The sequence below is a fragment of the Danio rerio genome, chromosome 18 (genome assembly GCF_049306965.1).
Source record: "Danio rerio strain Tuebingen ecotype United States chromosome 18, GRCz12tu, whole genome shotgun sequence".
Taxonomy (NCBI): Eukaryota; Metazoa; Chordata; class Actinopteri; order Cypriniformes; family Danionidae; genus Danio; species Danio rerio.
The window spans coordinates 51,572,501-51,595,207 of NC_133193.1; the positions used below are offsets into that span (position 1 = coordinate 51,572,501).

At 36.7% G+C, this 22,707-nt stretch overlaps 2 protein-coding genes and 1 long non-coding RNA gene across 17 annotated transcripts in view; 2 read left to right on the plus strand and 1 right to left on the minus strand.

The window, feature by feature from the left end:
* fli1 (Fli-1 proto-oncogene, ETS transcription factor) overlaps window positions 1–16,246 on the plus strand; it is a 70,931-nt gene extending 54,685 nt beyond the window's left edge. For all 14 annotated transcript variants that reach the window (XM_073928888.1, XM_073928890.1, XM_073928891.1 and 11 more), the window contains 4 exon segments: window positions 11,478–11,537; window positions 13,624–13,686; window positions 13,901–13,948; window positions 14,247–16,246. In XM_073928888.1, coding sequence (XP_073784989.1) covers window positions 11,478–11,537; window positions 13,624–13,686; window positions 13,901–13,948; window positions 14,247–14,776 — 701 coding nt within the window. In that variant the 3' untranslated portion in view covers window positions 14,777–16,246.
* Window positions 16,247–17,065: 819 nt separating this feature from the next.
* LOC101883877 (uncharacterized) overlaps window positions 17,066–22,707 on the plus strand; it is a 69,430-nt gene continuing 63,788 nt past the window's right edge. Inside the window, exon 1 of the long non-coding RNA XR_002456077.3 lies at window positions 17,066–17,334. This is a non-coding gene — a long non-coding RNA (uncharacterized lncRNA). The remainder of the gene's footprint in view (window positions 17,335–22,707) is intronic.
* On the minus strand, window positions 18,345–21,330 carry kcnj1a.6 (potassium inwardly rectifying channel subfamily J member 1a, tandem duplicate 6). Of its 2 annotated transcripts, none has more exons than XM_005159284.5 (2): window positions 21,174–21,330; window positions 18,345–21,024 (listed from the first exon to the last, which is right to left on the minus strand). In XM_005159284.5, the coding sequence occupies exon 2, from the start codon at window positions 21,014–21,016 to the stop codon at window positions 19,904–19,906; it is 1,113 nt and encodes a 370-aa protein (XP_005159341.1). In that variant the 5' UTR covers window positions 21,017–21,024; window positions 21,174–21,330; the 3' UTR covers window positions 18,345–19,903.

Here is a 22,707-nt window from a genome sequence, read left to right on the forward strand (position 1 = left end):
ATTATTATTGTTGTTATTCTATTATTACTATTATTATTAATATTATCACTATTAATAATATTATTATTAATATTATTGCTATTACTATTATTGTTAATAATTTGTTATTATTATTAGTAGTAGTAGTATTAATGTTTTTGTAAATATTTTATTTTCATTATTGTTATAAATGACTAATAAATGGTTTGGCTTACATTTATGTTTATAATGATACAGATTTCTATAACAAAATGTATGTAGCATTTTTTTATTTTAATCCATGAATCCTGAAAAAAATAGCATAGTTTCTGATGCCGATTATAAGAAGATGAATTATTTATAATCGAGTACAAAATCAGAATACTTCCATGATAATAACTTCTGAATGGAGTAATAAAGCTTGACAATTCAGTTTTGCGTCAAATAAATAATTTATTTAAAAAAAAAATGTCTTTCTTTTTTTAAATGTATTTATTACTATTATTATTACTTTATTATTATTATTATTATTATTATTATTATTATTAATTATCAATTAAAATAATTATCAGTCCTAACAGCATGTTTTTATGTCATTGTCAGTTAGTCATGTTCTAACTTAATTTTCAAAGTTACGGCAGCTGTTTTAAGTCAGTTTAACATAATATAAGTTCAGTGGACTTTACAACAGTTAATTTGATTCAGCTTAAAAATGTAAGGCAACCAGGATTTTTTACGGTGTATTAATATACCAATAATAATAGGTATTATTATTATTATTATTATTATTATTATTATTTATTATCAATTAAAATAATTATCAGTCCTAACAGCATGTTTTTATGTCATTGTCAGTTAGTCATGTTCTAACTTAATTTTCAAAGTTACGCAAGCTGTTTTAAGTCAGTTTAACATAATATAAGTTCAGTGGACTTTACAACAGTTAATTTGATTCAGCTTAAAAATGTAAAGCAACCAGGATTTTTTACGGTGTATTAATATACCAATAATAATAGGTATTATTATTATTATTATTATTATTATTATTATTATTACACCAATCTATAAGGGACTAAGCCGAAAAAAATGAATGAATGAATGGACGTATTTTATAATTATTATCATCATCACCATTATTAGTATTTTTTTATTATTATTATTATTTATTAAATTTTTTTATTGTTGTTGTTGTTGAAAAAATTAATTGCAGACTTATTATTAATCTTACTATTATTATTTTATTAGGGTGGCGCAGTGGGTAGTGCTGTTGTCTCACAGCAAGAAGGTTGCTGGTTCAAGTCCCGGCTGGGTCAGTTTCCCCTGGGTGCTCCGGTTTCCCCCACAGTCCAAACACATGCGCTATAGGGGAATTGAATAAGCTAAATTGTCCGCAGTGCATGTGTGTGAATGAGAGTGTATGGGTGTTTCCCAGTGATAAGTTGCAGCTGGAAGGGCATCGGCTGTGTAAAACATACGCTGGATAAGTTGGTGGTTCTTTCCGCTGTGGCAACCCCAGATTAATAAAGGGACTAAGCCGAAAAGAAAATGAATGAATGAATTTCATTCTCTGTGCTGTTGTCTTTTTACTCATTTTGAGTATGGCTCATTCTATAGCTGAGCAGATTCCTGAACAGCTGCTTTACTCCCTCAATTATAAGGTTCAGCTTCAACAGTTTAGATGCTCCCTTAAAAGACAACACACTGTAGACAGCAGGGCAGCTCACTAGATTTTAAAACACGGTCTGTAATCTGCATTCTCGTCTGAATGGAGGACACTGTGGGCTTTCTTTATAATGCAGAGAAAAAGGCATTTTGGGCAGTGTTTAAAAACTGAGCCCGTCTAGACGGCCGGCTGGGCGAGAGGCTTGTTTTGACTAGAAGAGCAGAAGTCTGGTCTCTGGAGGAGACGCCACACCCAAACACAGATCCAGAACAGCACACACACTCACACACACAAGCACACAGCGCTTTAAAAAAACTACACACACTAAGAGACAAGCATACAGCTGAGAGAAAAACACCACCAGACGACCTAAAAGCAAGAATACAGAGAGAACTGGACACTTATAGATTAGTCTAAACATATATAGTACGTTCACTTTAAAAGATACAAATAAGCATTACTAATAATAATAATAATAATAATAATAATAATAAGGCAGATGCAATTTGCATATTAGACAATAACCAAATAGGGTTTTCGTAGTGCTTATACTGTAAAAAAGCTAGAAACAATAAGCAAACTTGTCTTAAAAGTGAGTAAACTCATCATAACTTGGAACTGTTGAGTTGTCCTGACTTATCTCTTATAATTATGCACATTTACACTGGAGAAAAAGCACTTCTTAGATATTTTTGTCCCGTTTTTAATCCAGATATCCAAAAGTGCCTACTAATTCCATATTCAGCATGATTTTATTTTATGCCCCTCATCTATTCATTCATTTTCCATCGGCTTAGTCTCTATTTCAGAGGTCGCCACAGTGGAATGAACCGCCAACTATTCCAGCATATGTTCTATGCAGTGGATGTCCTTCCAGCTGCAACCCAGTACTGGGTAACACCCATACACATTCATTCGCACACACTCATACACTACGGACAACTTAGTTGATCAATTAAATCACACTGAACTGAGCTAAACTGAACTGAACTGAACTTAAACACTAAAAAACTGAACTACACTGTTTCAGTTACTATGACCATTTATGTGAAGCTGCTTTGACACAATCTACATTGTAAAAGCGCTATACAAATAAAGCTGAATTGAATTGAATTGAATTCCCCTATAGCGCATGTGTTTGGACTGTGGGGGAAACCCTAGCACCAGGAGGAAACCCACGCCAACACGGGGAGAACAGGATTTTCTGCAGATTCTTCATTGAGGCCAATATACAATCATTATTCTTAAGTGTTCAGAGACATCTACACACACACACACACACACACACGCACACTACAGGGAAAATCAGGATTTATGGCCGTGAGTTTTAAAAAGCATCCGTTCTCTCTGTCTCCCAGATGCCCGTCTGTGTCTCATTTTCAGTGGCCGAAATGCACAAATCGAGCTCTTTGAGTGAAAGTGCAGATATCCAGAAAGTGCTCTAATATTTAACATATGACGGATGTACAGATGAATTATTTTGCAAGAAAACTATCAACCAAAATTTGTCGTACAGGGCGACACGGTGGTTTAGTGGTTAGAACTGTGGCCTCACAGCAAGAAGGTCACCGGTTCGAGTCTCGGCTGGGTCAGTTGGCATTTCTGTGTGGAGTTTGCATGTTCTCCCCGTGTTGGCGTGGGTTTCCTTTGGGTGCTCTGGTTTCCCCCACAATCCAAACACATGCGCTATAGGGGAATTGATGAACTAAATTGTCCGTGGTGTATGAGTGTGAATTAGAGTGTATGGGTGTTTTCCAGTGCTGGGTTGCAGCTGGAAGTGGTTCATTCCGTTGTGGCGACACCTGATAAATAAAGAGACTGAGCTGAAAAGAAAATGAATGAATGAATAAATAAAGGATGTACTGATGAATGTTAAGTTGAGAATCAGTCTGACAGGATGTTTTGAATCAGTGACTCATTAACAGCAGACTCTCTCTCTGATTGGATCTTGAATCTAATTGCTTGATCTTTTGATTCTGTGAGTTGTTGATTCATGATATGTTGAATGAAGATTGTGATTTTCAGATGGTGGTCATGTCTCCGACAGAAGCATCTAGAATTTAAGCGCAGATGTTTTCTTTGCAGATTTGATTGATTTAGTTGAGAATCATTTGGACAAGGTCTTTTGAATTAGTGATTCATTAACTGCAGATTCTCTCTCCGATTAAATCATTTGAATCAGTGATTCATTAACTGCAGATTCTCTCTCCGATTAAATCATTTGAATCAGTGATTCATTAACTGCAGATTCTCTCTCTGATTAGATCATTTGAATTAGTGATTCATTAACTGCAGATTCTCTCTCTGATTAGATCATTGGAATCAGTGATTCATTAACTGCAGATTCTCTCTCTGATTAGATCATTTGAATCAGTGATTCATTAACTGCACACTCTCTGATTAGATCATTTGAATCAGTGATTCATTAACTGCAGACTATCTGTAACCGATCATTTGAATCAGTGATTCATTAACAGCAGAATCTTTGATTGGGTTATTTGAATTAGTGAGTCATTAACAGCAGACTCTCTGATTAGATCATTTGAATCAGTGATTCATTAACAGCAGATTCTCTCTCTAATTGGTTCTTTGAATCAGTGATTCATTAACAACAGACTCTTGCTGATTTAATTTTTTGAATCAGTGACTCATTAACAGCAGACTCTCTGACTGGATCATTTGAAGTGATTCATAGCCTTTAGATATGCATTGATTTGATCATTTGAATTAGTGATTCATTATCTGGAGACTTGCTCTGACTGGATCATTTGAATCAGTGCTGTTGTCAATCAGTTGTTGATTCATGATTGAGTGAAGCTGGTGATTTTCACACAGTGTTTGTCACTCTCGGACAGTAATGTCTGGATGGATTCAATAATGGCAAACTTAGTCTGATTGGATCATTTGAATCAGTGAATCGTTATTTGGAGACTTGCTATGACTGGATGATTTGAATCAGTGAGTTGTTGATTCATGATTGAATGAGGATGGTGATCTTCAGACGGTGGTGGTCTTTTCTCTCAGACGGTAGCGTCTGGACGGTCAGCGCTGCTGTTTTCTTTGCAGATTCGCCTGATGTGTAGCGTTTCCCCATCGGTGTGTGTTACTGCTCTCCTCCTCCTGGCTGCCGCTGTGTGTTTTTTCATGATGGAAGGGGATGAAAAAACGAGGGAAAAAAAGAGCGCAGTAAAACAAAGAGAGGTTGTGTGAGAGTCGGCAGGCAGGAAGCGTAACTCTCTCAGGACTCTTTCTCTCTTCTCTGCGGCTCCAGATCAGACCTGACGGACACTGAGAGTCTGACAGACGGACGGACGGATGGAGGATCAGTGCAGGGAAACACTGACTGTAAAAACTCCTGGCTTTCACACAATCCCTTCGTGTTGGAATGAAGGAATTAAGGGCGGACACTGTGGCTCAGTGGTTAGCACTGTCGCCTCACAGCAAGAAGGTTGCTGGTTCGAGTCCCGGCTGGGTCAGTTGGCATTTCTGTGTGGAGTTTGCATGTTCTCCCCGTGTTGATGTGGGTTTCCTCAGTGTTCCGGTTTCCCCAACAGTCCAAACACATGCGCTATAGGGGAATTGATTCACTTATGTGTATGAGTGTGTGTGAATTGTTGTGTATGGGTGTTTCCCAGTATGGAGTTGTGGAACTGAATAAGTCATTCGTTGGAATAGTTGGCGGTTCATTCCGCTGTGGCAACCTCTGAAATAGATAATAAGCTGAAGGAAAATTGATAAATGAATATTAGTAGGAATTAAACACTGAAATTAATGAGTTTGCACAATTCAATTGACTAAACTGAGCAGATTGATGTTTACAGAGTGTCCTCTGAGAGGTTAAGGACTGAGAGAAGAGTGAACATATTAAATGGAAAAATATATATGTTTTTCCCAGATTTGATCTAAACTCTGCCCAGTGCTGAGTGATGAATTACTCCTACAGATATTCATTTTTCATATTTATTCTGAAATAATATAGGATAAATTCACCTTATGTTACTTAATAGAACAGTTTATACAAACATACACTTCTGTTAGAAATCTGTAGGTTTTATTTCTTCCACTGAATTCAAAGGGTTTTTTTATTTAAAAATTGTATATATTTTTTTAAGAATAATTTGACCACCAATATCAGTGAAATCAAATGTTTTGTATGCATGTGTGTTGAATTTATTTGCACATATATCAAACAAACAAACAAAATAACTCAAATTGCAACTGCTGTTTTAATATCATATATGGTTTTAATATTTACATTTTGTGGTTTTGTTTTATTTCTTCAATTTGATTATACTTTCAATTAGAAATCTAGGCTTTTATTTTGTCCCCACTGAATACAAAGTATAAATAAATAAATAAATAAATAAATAAATAAATAAATAAAATTTAATAATATAATATTTTAATGATAATTTGAGTTTAGATGTCAGTGAAATTAATGTTTTTATATGTATTTTGTTGAATTTATTTGCAGATACATAAACAAATAAAGAAATAAATAAACTAGAAAGAATTTTTTTGTTTTATAAATTTTTAGTTTACTTATTATTTCTTTCATGTGATTATAGTTTTAATTAGAAATCTCGGCTTTTATTTTTTTCCCACTGAATACAAACTACAAATAAATAAATAAATAAATAAATAAATAAATAAATAAATAAATAACATTTAATAATAAAATATTTTAATATTAATTTGAGTTGTCAGTGAAATTAATATTTTATGTATTTTGTTGAATTTATTTGCAATTACATAAATAAACAAATAAACAAACAAAAATAAATTAGAAAGTAAATAAATTTTTTGTTTTATGAATTTTTAGTTTACTTATTATTCTTTCATTTGTTTCGTATAATAATTATTTGTAGTTTTAATAGTGCAATATAACATATAATAATTGATATAATGTTAAGTCAGCAAACTGAATTGAGCTGTTTTATTAAAATGTGCATTTCTGTAAAATCGCTTTTATTTCTTCCACTGAATACAAAGTGGGATATTTATTTTTATTAGATTAAAAAAAACATTTAAAAATAATATATTTTAACGATAATTTGACAACATTTATATGGCAGTGAAATCAAATGTTTTATATGTATGTTTGCTGTATTTATTTGCACATAAATAAATGACAAACATTGTAAGTAAATAAATACATGAATAATTAGATCATTAAATTAGTAAGTAAATAAATTAATATTTAATAAATAAATATATATTAATTTAAATTGTGTGGTTTTATTTTATTGTATTTTAGTTTACTAAATATTTATTAAATTTGCTTACTACAATAATAATAATTTGTATCAGTTTTAATAGTGTAATAGAAAATATAATAGTTGATATAATATAAAGACAGCAAAATGAATGCATAAAATGTGCATTTCTGTTAAAAATATGTTATTTCTTCCACTAAATACAAATTATAAATAAAAAAACAATAATAATATATTTAAATAATAGTTTGGCAATGTTTAGTTTTATTTGTATGCATGTTTGAATTTATTTACACATAAATACATAAATATAAATAAATGAGTAAGTAAATAAAAAGTAATTAAATTAATTAATTAAATTAGTAAATAAATAAATAAATGCTTAATATACTATCAAAACTGCAGCTGTGCATCAGTGTTATTTTAGTGTCATTTTTATATTGTTTTGATAATTTATATTTTGTGGTTTTGCTTTATTATATTTTAGTTTACTTATTATTTCTTTATTTTTTTCCTATAATAATGATTCATAGTTTTAATAGTGTAATAAACAAAACAGTTGAAATAATATAAAGTCAGCAAACGGAGGGGATCACAGACCAGTATCACAGATCTCCAGCGTCTCCTTTCAGAGATCAGTCTCTTCCTTTGTCTTGGATTCTGCTTTAGCTGAGAAACGCTGGCCGGAGACTGTGTTTGGATTTTCAGACGAGGGCCATGTAGTTTTACCAGCGCTTTCCAAACTAAACATTTTTCTTTGTCTTCAGAGGTTAATGTGTCGTAGTTCCAGCACCCAGAGCCTGGATGAGTTTCCAGTGTCCAGCAGAGGGCAGCAGACACTTATCAGACAGCACATACAGCTGAAGTCAGAATTATTTGCCCTCCCAAATGATGCTCAGTGGTTAGCACTGTTCCCCCACAGCAGGAAGGTCACTGCTTCGAGTCCCGACCTGTTTAGTTGGCATTTCTATGTGTAGTTTGCATGTTTCCCCTAGTACTGCGTAGGTTTCCTCCAGGTGCTCCGGTTTTCCCCGCAGTCCAAACACATGCGCCTTTAGTGAATTTAATAAGCTAAATTGCCCTTTATGTGAATGAGTGTGTATGGGTGTTTCCCATTACTGGGTTGCACCTGGAAAGGCATCTGCTCTGTAAAACATGTGCAGGAATAGTTGGTGGTTCATTCCGCTGTGGCGACCTCTGAAATAGAGACTAAGCTGAAGGAACGTGAATGAATGATGCTGTATGTAAGCAGTGGGCAGTTCAGTCTTACAGAGCTGCTGTAAAGCCCTAGAGGAAGATGTCTGTCGAGGGCACTCAGAAGACATGATTAGTGCCAGTCATCGGTTCATTTCCGCTGGGGAAACAGGGATCAGTGCACTGCCGCAAGCCATGTTTTAAGAGGATGTTGGGGAATGAAGGAACTCTGGCCATTATTATAGCAAACCCATTCAGTGATGCCATATGGGAATTTCAAAACTATGTATAAGAGGAAAACAAAATTAAAGGGAACACACGCTTCTGTGATTGCAGTTTTATTCACTTTTTATTGCAATTTTCCACATAATTTTCTGTTGTTGTTGTTGTAGTAATAATTAGTAGTCGTAATAATAATAATATTAAAATGATAAATTATTGGGTGACGCAGTGGCGCAGTGGGTAGCACGTTTGCCTCACAGCAAGAAGGTTGCTGGGTCGCTGGTTCGATCCTCGGCTCAGTTGCCCTTTTCTGTGTGGAGTTTGCATGTTCTCCCTGCGTTCGCGTGGGTTTCCTCTGGGTGTTCCGGTTTCCCCCACAGTCCAAAGACATGCGGTACAGGTGAATTGGGTAGGCTAAATTGTCCATAGTGTATGGATGTGTGGATGTTTCCCAGAGATGGGTTGCAGCTGGAAGGGTAAAAACTTGCTGGATAAGTTGGCGGTTCATTCCGCTGTGGCGACCCCGGATTAATAAAGGGACTAATCCGACAAGAAAATTAATGAATGAATAAATGAAAAAATATTATTACTATTACTAATGATAAAAGTTCTCTAAATGCTAAAATAGCTAAATATAAAATACATTATAATTTTAAATGAGAATTTTTTATTTTTTATTCTTATATAAACTGATTGTTATTATTATTTCCTTTATTTAACCAGGAGATCACATTGAGACAGTACTGTCTCTTCCTCCAGTGAGACCTGGTCAAGATAGCAGGCAGCAAATAAAAAAAAAAAAAAAAACACAAAATCACCATTCATAAAAAGGTCAGATCATAAAAACAATTACAAGTGTGCTTTAAGATGTTGTACAAAAGATGTTTAAAAGTACTCAGAGTCGGGAGTTTTGTCAAGATTTTGCAGGTCATTCCAAGCCCTGTGGGCATAAAAGGAAAAAGCACGTTTGCCGAAATCTGACAATATCCTTAGGATTGTTAAACAAATACAGGAACCAAATGTAGTGTGTTGCTTATTTATGTGAAATGTTTACAAATTAAAACATTTACATTTACATTCAGTCATTTAGCAGACGCTTTTATCCAAAGCGACTTACAAATGAGGACAAGGAAGCAATTTACACAACTAAGAGCAACAATGAATAAGTGCTGTAGGCAAGTTTCAGGTCTGTAAAGTCTAAGAAGGGAAGTATTAGTAATATTAGTTTTTTTTTTTTTTGGGTACAGTTAGTGTAATATTCAGAGAGGCAATTGCAGATTAGGAAGTGAAGTGAAAACTAAATAGTTGAGTTTTTAGTGGTTTCTTGAAAGTAGCGAGTGACTCTGCCGTTCTGATGCAGTTAGGGAGTTCATTCCACCAACTGGGCAGATTGAGCATGAGCGTTCGCGAGAGTGATTTCTTCCCTCTTTGGGATGGAACCACGAGGCGACGTTCATTCACAGAACGCAAGTTTCTGGAGGGCACATACATCTGCAGAAGTGAGAGCAGATAAGAAGGAGCAAAGCCAGAAGTCGCTTTGTAGGCAAACATCAGAGCTTTGAATTTGATGCGAGCAGCAACTGGCAGCCAGTGCAAACGGACTAGCAGCGGAGTGACATGTGCTAAAAAGATAGGTTGATAATTTACCTAAAAATAAAATAAGTACAGATGTAATTTTCTCATTTGATATAAAGATAACCAGTCTAGAGAATCATACAAATTATAGTGATGCGTCCGTGAGTCTGCGCCTGTGACGAAGCGTATTGCATGATAAACAGAATCTAGTTTTCTAAGTAGAGTAGCGGCTGCGTGCATATAAAGATGATCACCATAATCAATTATAGACAGAAATGTACTCTCTACTAGTTTCTTACTGGCCTTATAAGAAAAAAAACGACGTGTGTAAGAAACCTAATTTTGGCCTAGGCTTTTTCAGTAACTTGTCAAAGTGTATATCAAAGGCTAATCTCTCATCTCTCAGTTTTAACAAACTGTAATAACTCTGCTCCATAATATATAAAATATATATTTTATATTAATATTTTTAATATTTTCTGTATTTATTTTAAGTTTAGTAACTAAATGCAAATAATCTTAATGTGATTATCTGTTTATGTTAATATATTTGCACATTTGTATATTGATTATTTTGTATTGATTTAATATTATTATTATTATTGCAATAATAATAATATTATAATAATATCATATACAGTTGAAGCCAGAATTATTACCCCCCTTTGATTTTTTTTCCTTTTTTTTATATTTCCCAAAGGATGCTTAACAGAGCAAGGAAATTTTCACAGTATGTCTGATAATATTTTTTCTTCTGGAGAAAGTCTTATTTGTTTTATTTCGTCTAAAATAAAAGCAGTTTTTAATTTTTTAAACACCATTTTAAGGTCAAAATTATAAGCCCCTTTAAGCAATATATTTTTTTCGATAGTCTGCAGAACAAACCATCATTATACAATAACTTGCCTAATTACCTTAACCTGCGTAGTTAACCTAATTAACCTAGTTAAGCCTTTAAATGTCACTTTAAGCTGTATAGAAGTGTCTTGAAGATTATCTAGTCAAATGTTATTTCACAGTAGAGTATTAAGGGAGAAAAAACAAAACGGGAGGGAGATGGGTCTGAAATATGGGAAACTCCCAGGAAAAACGGGAGTGTTGGCAGGGATGGTTGGAACAGCATGAAGTTAACTTAATAGTTTTTACAAATTTAAGTGGATTGAACATAAAACAAGTTATCCCATCGAAATCTTAAGAATTGTGTTGTTTCAGTTCATTTTAAGTAAGACATATACATATTTTTTGAGTGAATCAGCAATGCTTCAGTACCAGAGATCTTTATATGTGCTGCTAATTTGTGGTTGTGTGTCTAAAAGCAGAGAAGCTGATGTTCATAATGTTCTCACATCCAAACAGATTCAGTCCTGACAGCCACATTGTTATTATCAGAGACTTCTCAGTGTCTCTGTTTGCTTGTCTGAGTATGAAATCATGCACAAAATATGGCAGATGAAACCCGAACGGCTCAAGCACTGTCATACGCACTCAAAACGTTCAGAAAAAAAGCAAATATGAAGGGAAAAAGGCTCCTCGGGCAAGGATATAAACAGCTGTAATCACTCTAAATAAAAAAATTTGCAGGAACATTTTCCAAAGCGCTCTGAGTGGCATAAAAAAGGGTTATAAAAATGCCTTTGTGTTTTCTGCAGATGCGTCTTATGATGCTGTACGGAGGACGGGCTGGTCGAACAACATGCACAGCGGAAAAGGTGAGCGTCTGCGGTTTTTATAGTCACTTTTGCTTGATTCTTGAGCTTATTTCAATCTGGAAGCTCAGCCCTCAGTTTGGGGACACTTCAGATTTGTTTGCATGTGTTAATATGGAGATATAAGGGACATTTATATGTAAACATGTTGAGAATCGTACATATGAAAATCATTTGATTTCAAACAATGTGCCTTATGGGGCTCTCGTTAAAACATAAACGGGTTTTTGAAATGTATGACAAGACCTGCTTTCTTTAATTTGAACTTAAAAGCACTGGAAAAACAAGAAATGTATATGTTCAGTGTATTATAAATGAAGATGGATGGATGGATGGATAGATAGATAGATAGATAGATAGATAGATAGATAGATAGATAGATAGATAGATAGATAGATAGATAGATAGATAGGGATGGATGGATGGATGGATGGATGGATGGATGGATGGATGGATGGATGGATGGATGGATGGATGGATGGATGGATGGATGGATGGATGGATGGATGGATGGATGGATAGATAGATAGATAGATAGATAGATAGATAGATAGATAGATAGATAGATAGATAGATAGATAGATAGATAGATAGATAGATAGATAGATAGATAGATAGATAAGACAGACAGAGAGACAGACAGACAGACAGACAGACAGACAGACAGACAGACAGACAGACAGACAGACAGACAGACAGATAGATAGATAGACAGACAGACAGACAGACAGACAGACAGACAGACAGACAGACAGACAGACAGACAGACAGACAGACAGACAGACAGACAGACAGACAGACAGACAGACAGACAGACAGACAGACAGACAGATAGATAGATAGATAGATAGATAGATAGATAGATAGATAGATAGATAGATAGATAGATAGATAGATCGATCAGAGGTCACCACAGTGGAATGAACCGACCATAAATATATATATACACCATGAAAAAGGTTGCCTTAAATTGTTAAGTTGACTCAAATTAACCTTACTGAACTTCCATTAAGTCCGTTGAACTTATATTATGTTAAACTGACTTAAAACAGCTTATAAAAATTAAGTTATAAAATTAAGTTAGAGCATGATTAACTTAGTTTACTAAGTTGTTTAAACCTAATTTCTTTATTTATCATCTTTAAGTAATAATGTGTACTGACAGTGTGCATATACTGCACTGTAAAAATAAGTTAAGCAATTAGTTGACTAAAAAAAAAAGTGAGTAAACCCCTTGCTCTTAAAGTGATTTTATTTTATTTTTTTTAAAAGAGTAAGAGCTTCACAAAATAGAGTAACTCATTTTCTTAAAATCATTCCTTAAAATTATTAAACAAATGAAATATGGGCATTATTATAAAAATTAAGTTCAGTCAACTTAACCTCTAACAGATTTACTAACTTTTTTAAGTAAAGTCAACTTGTCACTTGAAGTACTTTTAAGCCATTTGAGTTATTTTTTATAAGTAAAGTAATCAATCACTGTTTAAAGTGCCGGTATTATAAGGTAACTGCAAGGGTTAGAGTAAGGTTTAAGGATAGTACTTATAGTTATAATGTGAAACTTTTATATAAAATTTAAAAAAATTAATTAAAGGCATTAAGTCAACTTTATTTGTATTATTATATTTATATGTAGTTAATGTGTGAACATTTTAATTTGTATTTATATTCTACAATGCCTGCATGTGTACTTATGTTTTCTGTATTTACATCTTTAATTGGATATGAACAGGCCCTGAATTCTACACTATAAAAAATGCAGGGTTCCACACAATTTCTCCATGTTTTCCCAACACAAATTGATAAAGTTAACTTAATGGTTTTTACAAAATTTAAGTGGATTGAACTTAAAAGAATTAGGTTTTCCCAAAAAAGCAGCAAGTTTTTTTTTCATAATCAAACCACTAAACCGTTTTAGGGCCACGAGGAGCTGAAGAGGGCCATTAAGTGCTCAGCAGATCGTCCAGACATTGGCCTTGTTTTCTTTGGCCTGAGTATTGTGCGTCTGCTCGTCCAGACGAATGTGCTTAATGTTTTTTTTTTTTCTCTTTTGCTCCTGCTGTCGCTATTTCTTTCCATTTCTCAGGCTCTCCAACAGTGGTCTCTCAGAGCGTGTCCAAAAACCCGGATCAGCCTCGTCCTCAGCCAGGTAAAGCTGGAGCTCACGCACAACATTTTTAAAAGATATTTCATATTTACGCGTTTGGCAGGTGGCATGTTTTTATCCCTTTCTGGGAACTGCACTCGTGTCTCTGCTGGAGTTTCTTCACCTGTTCAGATGCTGGACCTCAAGTTTATATCATGACGTTTGTCTGCTGTCTGGTTCAAAGGTCAAATTCTGATTCTTTTCTCTCTTCTTTCAGATCCTTATCAGATATTAGGACCCACCAGCAGTCGACTTGCTAACCCAGGTAAATTTATATATTTCTTAGCCAACAAAAAGTTATTTTGCAATAAAACTTAGTAAAATATTATGTAGTGTCATCATGGCAAAGACTAAATAAACTAGTTAATAGAAAATTATTAAAACACTTATGTTTACACACGTGTCTTCTCTTAATTAAAAAGCACTATTTCACGATTTACAACACTAGTAATCTTCAAAATAATATTCAAATCCCTCATAAATCCACTATAACATAACCAGTTGGGATTAGTTAGTGATATATATGTTGCATGTCTAGTAAACCTATGTGTGTGTGTGTCCAGGCTCAGGTCAGATCCAGCTGTGGCAGTTCCTGCTGGAGCTCCTCTCCGACAGCGCCAACGCTGGCTGCATCACCTGGGAAGGAACCAACGGAGAGTTCAAGATGACGGACCCAGACGAGGTGGCACGGCGCTGGGGCGAACGCAAGAGCAAACCCAACATGAACTACGACAAGCTGAGCCGAGCCCTGCGCTACTACTACGACAAGAACATCATGACCAAAGTGCACGGCAAGCGCTACGCCTACAAGTTCGACTTCCACGGCATCGCCCAGGCCCTGCAACCCCATCCCACCGAGTCCACCATGTACAAGTACCCGAGCGAGCTGCCGTACGTGCCTAGCTATCACGCCCACCAGCAGAAGGTCAACTTCGTCTCTCCTCACCCTCCGTCAATGCCCGTCACCTCCTCCAACTTCTTCGGTCCCACAACCCCATACTGGAGCTCCCCACCAGGAGGTATTTACCCCAATCCCAGCGTCCCACGCCATGCCAATTCACACGTGCCTTCACACCTTGGTAGTTACTACTAAACCCTTAAATGCCAAAACTTGAACTGCACTCGAAGATGGAGAAGGGAAGGATTTGGACTGAAAGGATGAGAAGGAGAAAGTCAAAAAAATGGACCACAAACGGTTGATCCTCTTCAAAATGGAGTACTACTTATTCAAGGACTTGGGTTGATGTTTGTTGTGGGGAGTTTGAGCAAGTTTCTTGAGCCTTGAAAGTTGCACCGATAGTTGCGTTCTGCCAAATAAAGACCACCTGTATGATGTGTAAGTCGGCGAAGCGCCGAAAAAATGAATCACTGTAAACTCACCCTGTGTGTTAATGCAATTGTGAACCGAGTGTTTATATTGTCGGACCAAGTCCTTGCTCCCCATCCCTTTGGTTACACAAATTCATCTTTAAAAGTTGTGACTGAGACTCTTTCTCTCTCTCTATCTAAAGCATATCTGGCAACTGGAAAAAAATCTTGGCATTCATTCACCATTTTTTTCCTCCCGAATGGAGGACGTGGCGTCTGATTGTTTATTAGGAGCTTCTCAGGCTACTGGCTCAAGCTAAACTCACGTATTCGTCTTCAGCGCTCTCTTCTGCGTCAGGATGTGAAAGCTTCCAATCATATTTACGTTTCTGATGTCCCATGTGAATCATCTCAAAACAGCCAAAGTTCACGAGTAATTCCTGATCGACTGATTGTGGGCATCATGCAAAGTACCTCTTTAAAAGATTGAAAACAGCAGCACGAGACGATGAAACCAGAGATTCACGAACGCTGTGCGTTTGTCAGACCTATTTGCTAGTATTATTTTTTTTTTTTAATCAAAGTTCAACTAGGCATTAAAAGCATCTTACTGTATAAATTATGCAGAGCTATTTTCATATGTGACAGTGTTAAAGCATCATACGTTAATACGAGTTGACCTCGGTCAAAATGCAAACCTTTTTTTTTTTTACCAGTTACTGAAAGTAGTTTGTACTACGTAGGTGTTTTGTATCTGTACATATGGGCAATAAGTTTATGAATGTTTTCTTGTATTTTTCTTGGCACGTTGCCTTGATAAGAAAGTTGATGATGTGTAGTTGATATTTTTATTCTCTAAACACAAATGCCTTACCAAACATGCTCAGAGACAATCAGTCTCCTGTTAATCAAGTGCCATTATAAGGACGTAAAGCCAAATCGTGTTAGTATGTGCCTCAGACAGTATTATTTTCTTGCATTTTCCCTTGTGTTATTTTCGTAGCATCGAGACAAAACTCCCAGCTGTTCATCTCTTATAAGGGATCACTCTCAGATATGAAGGAATTGTCCTATTTTATATATGCAAGTATTTGGATATTAAATTTATGACTATATAAATATATATATGAAATATTGCAATTAATCTTTTTTGTTAATTTTGTTGTTTCTGCAATGTATGAAGTATCACCTTTTGTAAAAGGGTTTTTGTATAGATAAAATGTGAAAAAATAAATGTTTTTACATTAAAAAAAAACCTTGCATTAGTTAAAAATATGTTTAGGTTGAATTTGCTAAAGAGACTGCTCTGGTGGTGAGGTAAACATGGGTTATGCTGATTTAATATACTCACATAAACATACTGTCATCTTTACAGCAAATCGCTTGTGCTAAAACAGACCAAATGAAAAATCTGCTTCTGATATCAACATATCTGCTGTTTATGAATCAATTCTCTACTGAAAAAACAGCTTAAACCAGCCTAGGCTGGTTGGCTGGTTGACCAGGCATGTTTTAGAAGGGTTTTGGCCATTTCCAGGCTGGTTTTCAGCCATTTCCAGCCTGGTCTTAGCTGGTCAGGCTGGGAGATGACCAGCTTGACTAGCCTAGCCAAGCTGGGAGCCCAGCCAAAACTAGCTATGTCCAGCTAAGACCAGGCTGGAAATGAGTGGAAACCAGCCTGGAAATGGCCAAAACCCTTCTAAAACCAGGCTGGCCAACCAGCCTAGGCTGGTTTAAGCTGGATTTTTCAGCAGGGTTGTGTGGTCAAGACTACATGATATTTCACCTGACTGATCTTAAACCATTGCACATCTGAAGAGCACGATTACACATTAAATCTGGTGAGTATTTATTCATTTGGATTTAGTTTCAGTTTTGCTAAGGGGAAAATTTGATAATTTATAAAAAAAAAACTTGGTGGAAATTCTGTGAGAAATATAGTCAAATAAATAATAACAATGAAAGTAACGTAAACACATACCCCAGTGAAATGTAAGATGAGTTCGTCCGTGAAAGCTCGATCTTCAGTACATGTTTCTGTGCATTACAGACTGTACCAAAAAGCTGACAACCGGGGGGTGGTGGAAGATGGGTCTGAAATACAAGAGACTCCCGGGAAAAACGGGAGTCTTGGCAGGTGTCTCATGCAGTTATTCAGAAAGCCCCTGTCCGAACTACACGCGACACATTGACGTAATTAAAAGCGATATTTTCCACGTTAAAATTAGTTCTTTCCATCAAACGACGGCTCCTCATGGAATGTCAACGTTAGCAATGTTCTCTATTGGCTACTTCGACGTCGCGGCTGAACAACAACATCTAGCATGACATTGATCACCTCAGGTACAACAATGTGCTTTATTCAGTCTCAAATGCTCCCAAATGTGAAACACCATACGTCACATATTGCCATACCTAAAACAGCAGCAGGTAGTTTATCTCATCTTGAAAAGAAAACAGCAAACGGTTTGTAACAAGGTAAAGTTGGTTTTATATTCGCACATTCGTTCATTATGAAATCTCTATATTGTTTACCATTTTACTTTGAATATGCGATCGAAATTAGCATGCAAGACTTGAAAACAACAACAACACTTTTTATTAAACTGTGAACACTGTTGTACTTTGATAGTCATTGGCTGCTAATATGATTTCACTATTTAGAGTTTGCAAATAATACTTTTTTGAAATTATATTATTAAGGGGATAGTCTGAATGTGCGAATATAAAATTAACTTTACCTCCATCACACATTGCCATACCTAAAACAGCAGCAGGTAGTTTACCTCATCTTGAAAAGAAAACAGCGGTTTGTAAATGAAAGTCAGAACAGCCTAACAACATCAGTCATTGTGTACATTTAATAATGTTAGGGGTGTAATTTGTATTATTATATTATAACCCTTAACATTTTGTTGGGAATTCAGAGGCTGATGTTAAATTTTCTGTCGTGTCATGTTTGGTGTTTTGGTGGACAAGGCAGCAGGCAGTAGTGCTCCATTACCATCTAAACATTTTCTTGTGCACACAGTTGTTTTTATGGGCTTTACACATTTCCAGTCAGTACTGAGATGGCAAAGTTCTGGATACTGGAAATAATAAATTTTTCTAACCAAATATTTTTATACATTTGAAAAATGTATGACCCATTTATTAAAACAAAAATCAGAACCAATATTAACTTTCAAGTGGACTCTTTAAAGTTAATGAATGAGAACTGTAGCCTATTTTCTAAACTTTGTCAAGCTGAGTTTGTCATCTGTGTTTTTGGTCTTTTGCGCCCTCGTGTGGTGACTGACAGCTGGAGCATTTTTAACTTTGAGTTTTCAAGAGAAAAAAAATCACACCAAATACAGATTCCTTCTTTCATTTTTATTTTTTTCATAAAATATATTTTAGCAAATTTACAATAAATCTACAAACGTAAAAAGAAACAGCACCCCAGAGTGATTCAGAGCATAAAAGCATTGGCTGGAATTTGAGATGGAGATTTAGTATTGGCCCATTTCCACTGAGTGGCACAGTACGGTATGGTACGGGTCACATTTTTCAGGTTTGCAATTCCACTGCCAAAAGGATACCAATGGTACTTTTGATGGGTGTGGTGTGTGCCAGAAAGTTTCAGTCGACGTAATTCCTGCTTTGGGAAATGTCAAAGAAAAGCTATATGGGCACTTTTCACAAAACAGATGCTTTATACACATAAATACTTGTGTATAAATGTTCATTACTAACCTAACTAGGATTTGCTTAGATCAATGATAGTGTGAAATAGCCCTTTGTATCGTCTGCAATAATAAAAAATAAATAAATAAATGCAAAATATTTAAACACATACAGCCCTTTACAGTCTCCGAAATGTTACAGATTTACTACACACAGCATACATTTAGTCCAACATGCAACGTACTGTACAGCCTACAGTCAGTGCAAACTTCTCATCCGTATCTTTAATCTTCACCAGCACATGTAGACTCCGTTAGAAAGTAATTTCGTAATACCGAGTTTATAATATTCCAAAAGGTGATGATAATAGTTGAACATGGCAGTGTGTTCATGTTTTAGGCTGCTGAAAAAATCAGTAGCTGCTTTGCTTTTTCCGGCTTCTCCTTTGTTTTTTCACGCTTCACTCTCACGTTTGTCGGTTTCTGACAGGATTGAATGTCAGAAGCACTTCAGTTATCACATGCATGTTATAATCATCAGCTCACGAAGTTAGTTATTTGCAAATATAGATGCGCAGCGAACGCACGTGAGAAAACGAAACTGCTCGCGCTTTAGATGACCTTGATAACAACTACGTGGCACAGGGTAGATTCTACTCTCCTTCTTGGCTTTGTGGCTGTTCGTCAAGACGACAAAGAGGTTTGTTTGAGCTCGGTTCGACCATGTCTCATTATTATATGTATATATTATTACGGTGTAATGTCTCAGCTGTGTATTTAAAAATGGTGCTTCCTTTGTTTTCATTCTCCTGGCTTGTGCACGAGCTAGTGACGGATGTCTGTAAACCAATAGCGTTCGGCTGTACGCCTCCTCTGCTTTTGGTACACTTTTGTTGTGGTGGGTACCCAAAAAGTGAAATGATACGGTTCGCTTTTTGGTACCTTTTGAAAATAAATTCCCAGTTAATACTTAAACTCCAAAATCAATGTCTACAGTAACAGAAAAGCAGAACCATAGCTTCACTCTACAATTCACACTTTACAATTGTGAGATGTAAGGCACACACATTGGTTTTGGCTAAGTGTAAAGCAGTTCATTTAATAAAAGAAATGGATTCCTGAGAGTTGCTACTCATGTACCTCTCAAGATATTGAAACACTCCTCTAGCCTTTCATTCCCACAATGAAAGATATAAAGCATTAGTGTTGAATGTTTTCTGAAATGTTCACCAGTCACTCAAAAAGCATTAAGTTTTGGTGCTGTTTGATGACTCCATGTCAAACATCTCAAACCCCTTGTTGTCAGTGCCCTTGAGATGGAGATGGTTTCCGGGCTCATTGTGGTAGCAGTGGGAGCAATGAGCGGTTGGCACAGGCACCACTTTAGCAAAGTTGGAAAATTCCACTCGGTATCTTCCCTCTTTGCTGCGGGAGATGATCGGGAGAAAGTCATAGCCCCACATGATCTCCTGAGGGATGTATGAAGTCCTGACCTGGCAGGAGGAGCTGGTGGATTCGGCCATGCCGTCGAGGAACACCACAAGCTCAAAGTCCTGCTGATGCAAAGTGTCCACAGCCATGTCGAAAAATGGGCTGCTTTTGTCAATGATGTGGCACAGGGTCAAAGGGCTCACGAAAAACAGATTGTCCTTCCCGGCGTCCACCATGAAGTCAATGTTGACCTGATCCAGGATGACGGTCTCACCTTCAGTGACTGTTGTCCTCAGAAGCTTCCCGTAAATCTGACTGCCGATCATTAAGGTCTTGCGCAGGTTGGCAACACGGATTTGAAGGCAAAGAGTGCCTTTTTTGGGGCAGATGACAGCGGATTTGCTGAAGGTGATGGTCTTGGCTCTCTTTTTCGGAAGGGTGAGTTTGGTCATGACTATACCACACCAGAATATACCGATTAAGACTCCTATGACCACCTGGATTATGATCAGAGCCACACCTGCAGGACATTGGTCAGTGATATATATATTGCCACACCCAATTGTGGTTTGGGTCTCCAATGAGTAGAGGTAGGCATAAGTCATACCATTAACATTGTGAACGCATGGTGTATGATCTTCTGATGGATTCTGCCACAACAGGTCACCATTGCTTTTTGCTAACCAGTACCACAAGAGTCCAAAGATGAACCAGCTAAGGGTGTAGGATGCCACAAAATACAAGATGATGAACCGCCATCGGGTCTCCACCAAGGTGGTCCAGAAGTCAAGGACATAGGTAAAGCCATTTTTGCGCATGACATTGCCAAGCTCGATGTTGCAGCGGCCATCTTTGGTGACCAGTCGGTTTTTGCGAATGCGTCGCTCTAACCTGTAATCTTTGAATCGCTGTCTTAGGGAGTGAGCCATCTTTGAGTCTGTGAAGAGAAGGAAACAAAATTAGTTAGAAGAAGCAGGAAAATAGTGAACAGTGGCTTCAATGTGAAGTGATTCTACATCATTTCAAACGAGGACTAACAAGAACATGTTGAACAACAGAATAGAGTATTTAGAGACAAACACTGACTATAGAGTCGCCCGCTGGTCCTCCTGCTACTGAATCCTTCGTTCACTCTTATAGAACAAGCAAAGGCAAAAATCTGGAAATGAACAAGTGTGTATTACTGATTAATGAGCTGTATCCCCCTTAACTGTTTCATACTCCACTTCTCTTTCTCCTTCTTAGTTTTCAGGTGTCTCTAGTCTCCTTTTGTAGGCTTTCCTCCTACTCACACACTCATCCCTTGTTTATAGGTACACACACTGGCAAATGAATACACACCGATGTTTTACACAAGGGGAGGATGCAGTATGCATTTACTTCTGCATACTTGATGTGGAAGTACACATCAACACACTCGACCGCAATGTGTTGGTACCCCCAGAAAACCGCATCACATTGCTTATCATGAATGCTCATCAGCAGTGATGGCTGTGCATTGAGCTGCCACATATGGCTATGCATGAATTCATGTGTACAGTAATAAATTAACCCTCTGGAAGTTTCAGGTCAGCAGCAGAATGCAAATCATAGAGGTCAAATGTCATGTTTTGTAGCATATTGGAGGTGTTGATATTGTTGTGCAGCATGGTCAGTCAGGAAGGGTCTGATCTTTCTGATGTTGTAAAGTGAAAACCTGCATGATTGAGCTGCGTTAGCAATGTGCTCTTGAAGGACAGCTGATCATTGAAGATCACCTCAGGATTCCTTGCTGTAGTAGATGGGATAATAGCAGATGATCTCTGCTTTATATTTCAATAAAGTCTATTTTTCTGGTATTCGAAACCTCCAGTCAGATCGTGGTTAATGAAGGGAAAAGCCGGGTAACTACGGCAAGATTAATCTGTAGGTGATGCTCTTTCATTCATTTAGAGATATCCTGTGGGTAGTGCAAGATCCCAATCCAGGCTAATTGGAAATGTGTGCTCAGGGCTACGTTTTTGTGAATAGTGAAATACCTTGCTTCGTGAGATTTCCTTGCTGCTTACTGAAACACCTAGTTTGTGGTGTGGGCCCTCCGTTTGCAGCCAATACGGCATCAGTTGGTCTTGGAAATGACAGACATAAGTCCTGCACAGTGGCTAGAGGGATTGTCTTCTTGCAGAATAGTGGCTCCCTTCACATTTGATGTGTATTCGCATCATTGACAGGGCTTCTGTCTGCCCGCTCACTTCAGTTTCATTGCTAAATAGCTAACATGGATTTTATTGAGAGAGTGACTGTGCTTTATGTGCTTTAGGAAGGCTGAAAAAAGCGTAGAGTCCACTGAATCCTCTCAAAGTTGCACCGAGCTCTGTAAGTTCATCAACACCTCCAGAAACTGTACCTGGATGATGGAAGCTTTCAGCGGTTCTTCTGATTGAGCTGAGCCCAGTTTGATGAGCTGTTGTCTGGTGTTGGCAGGAGAATTTTCCCTTGGGGCACCAACAATATGCGCAGCGTCATAGTCACGCCCATTGGTTAAAGCGGCACAAATCTCATGCTAAAGTTCAGATTTTCTAACTTGAATGATTTTTAAAACATGTCAAACCAACCTCATTCACGCTGCCTCATTCATGTG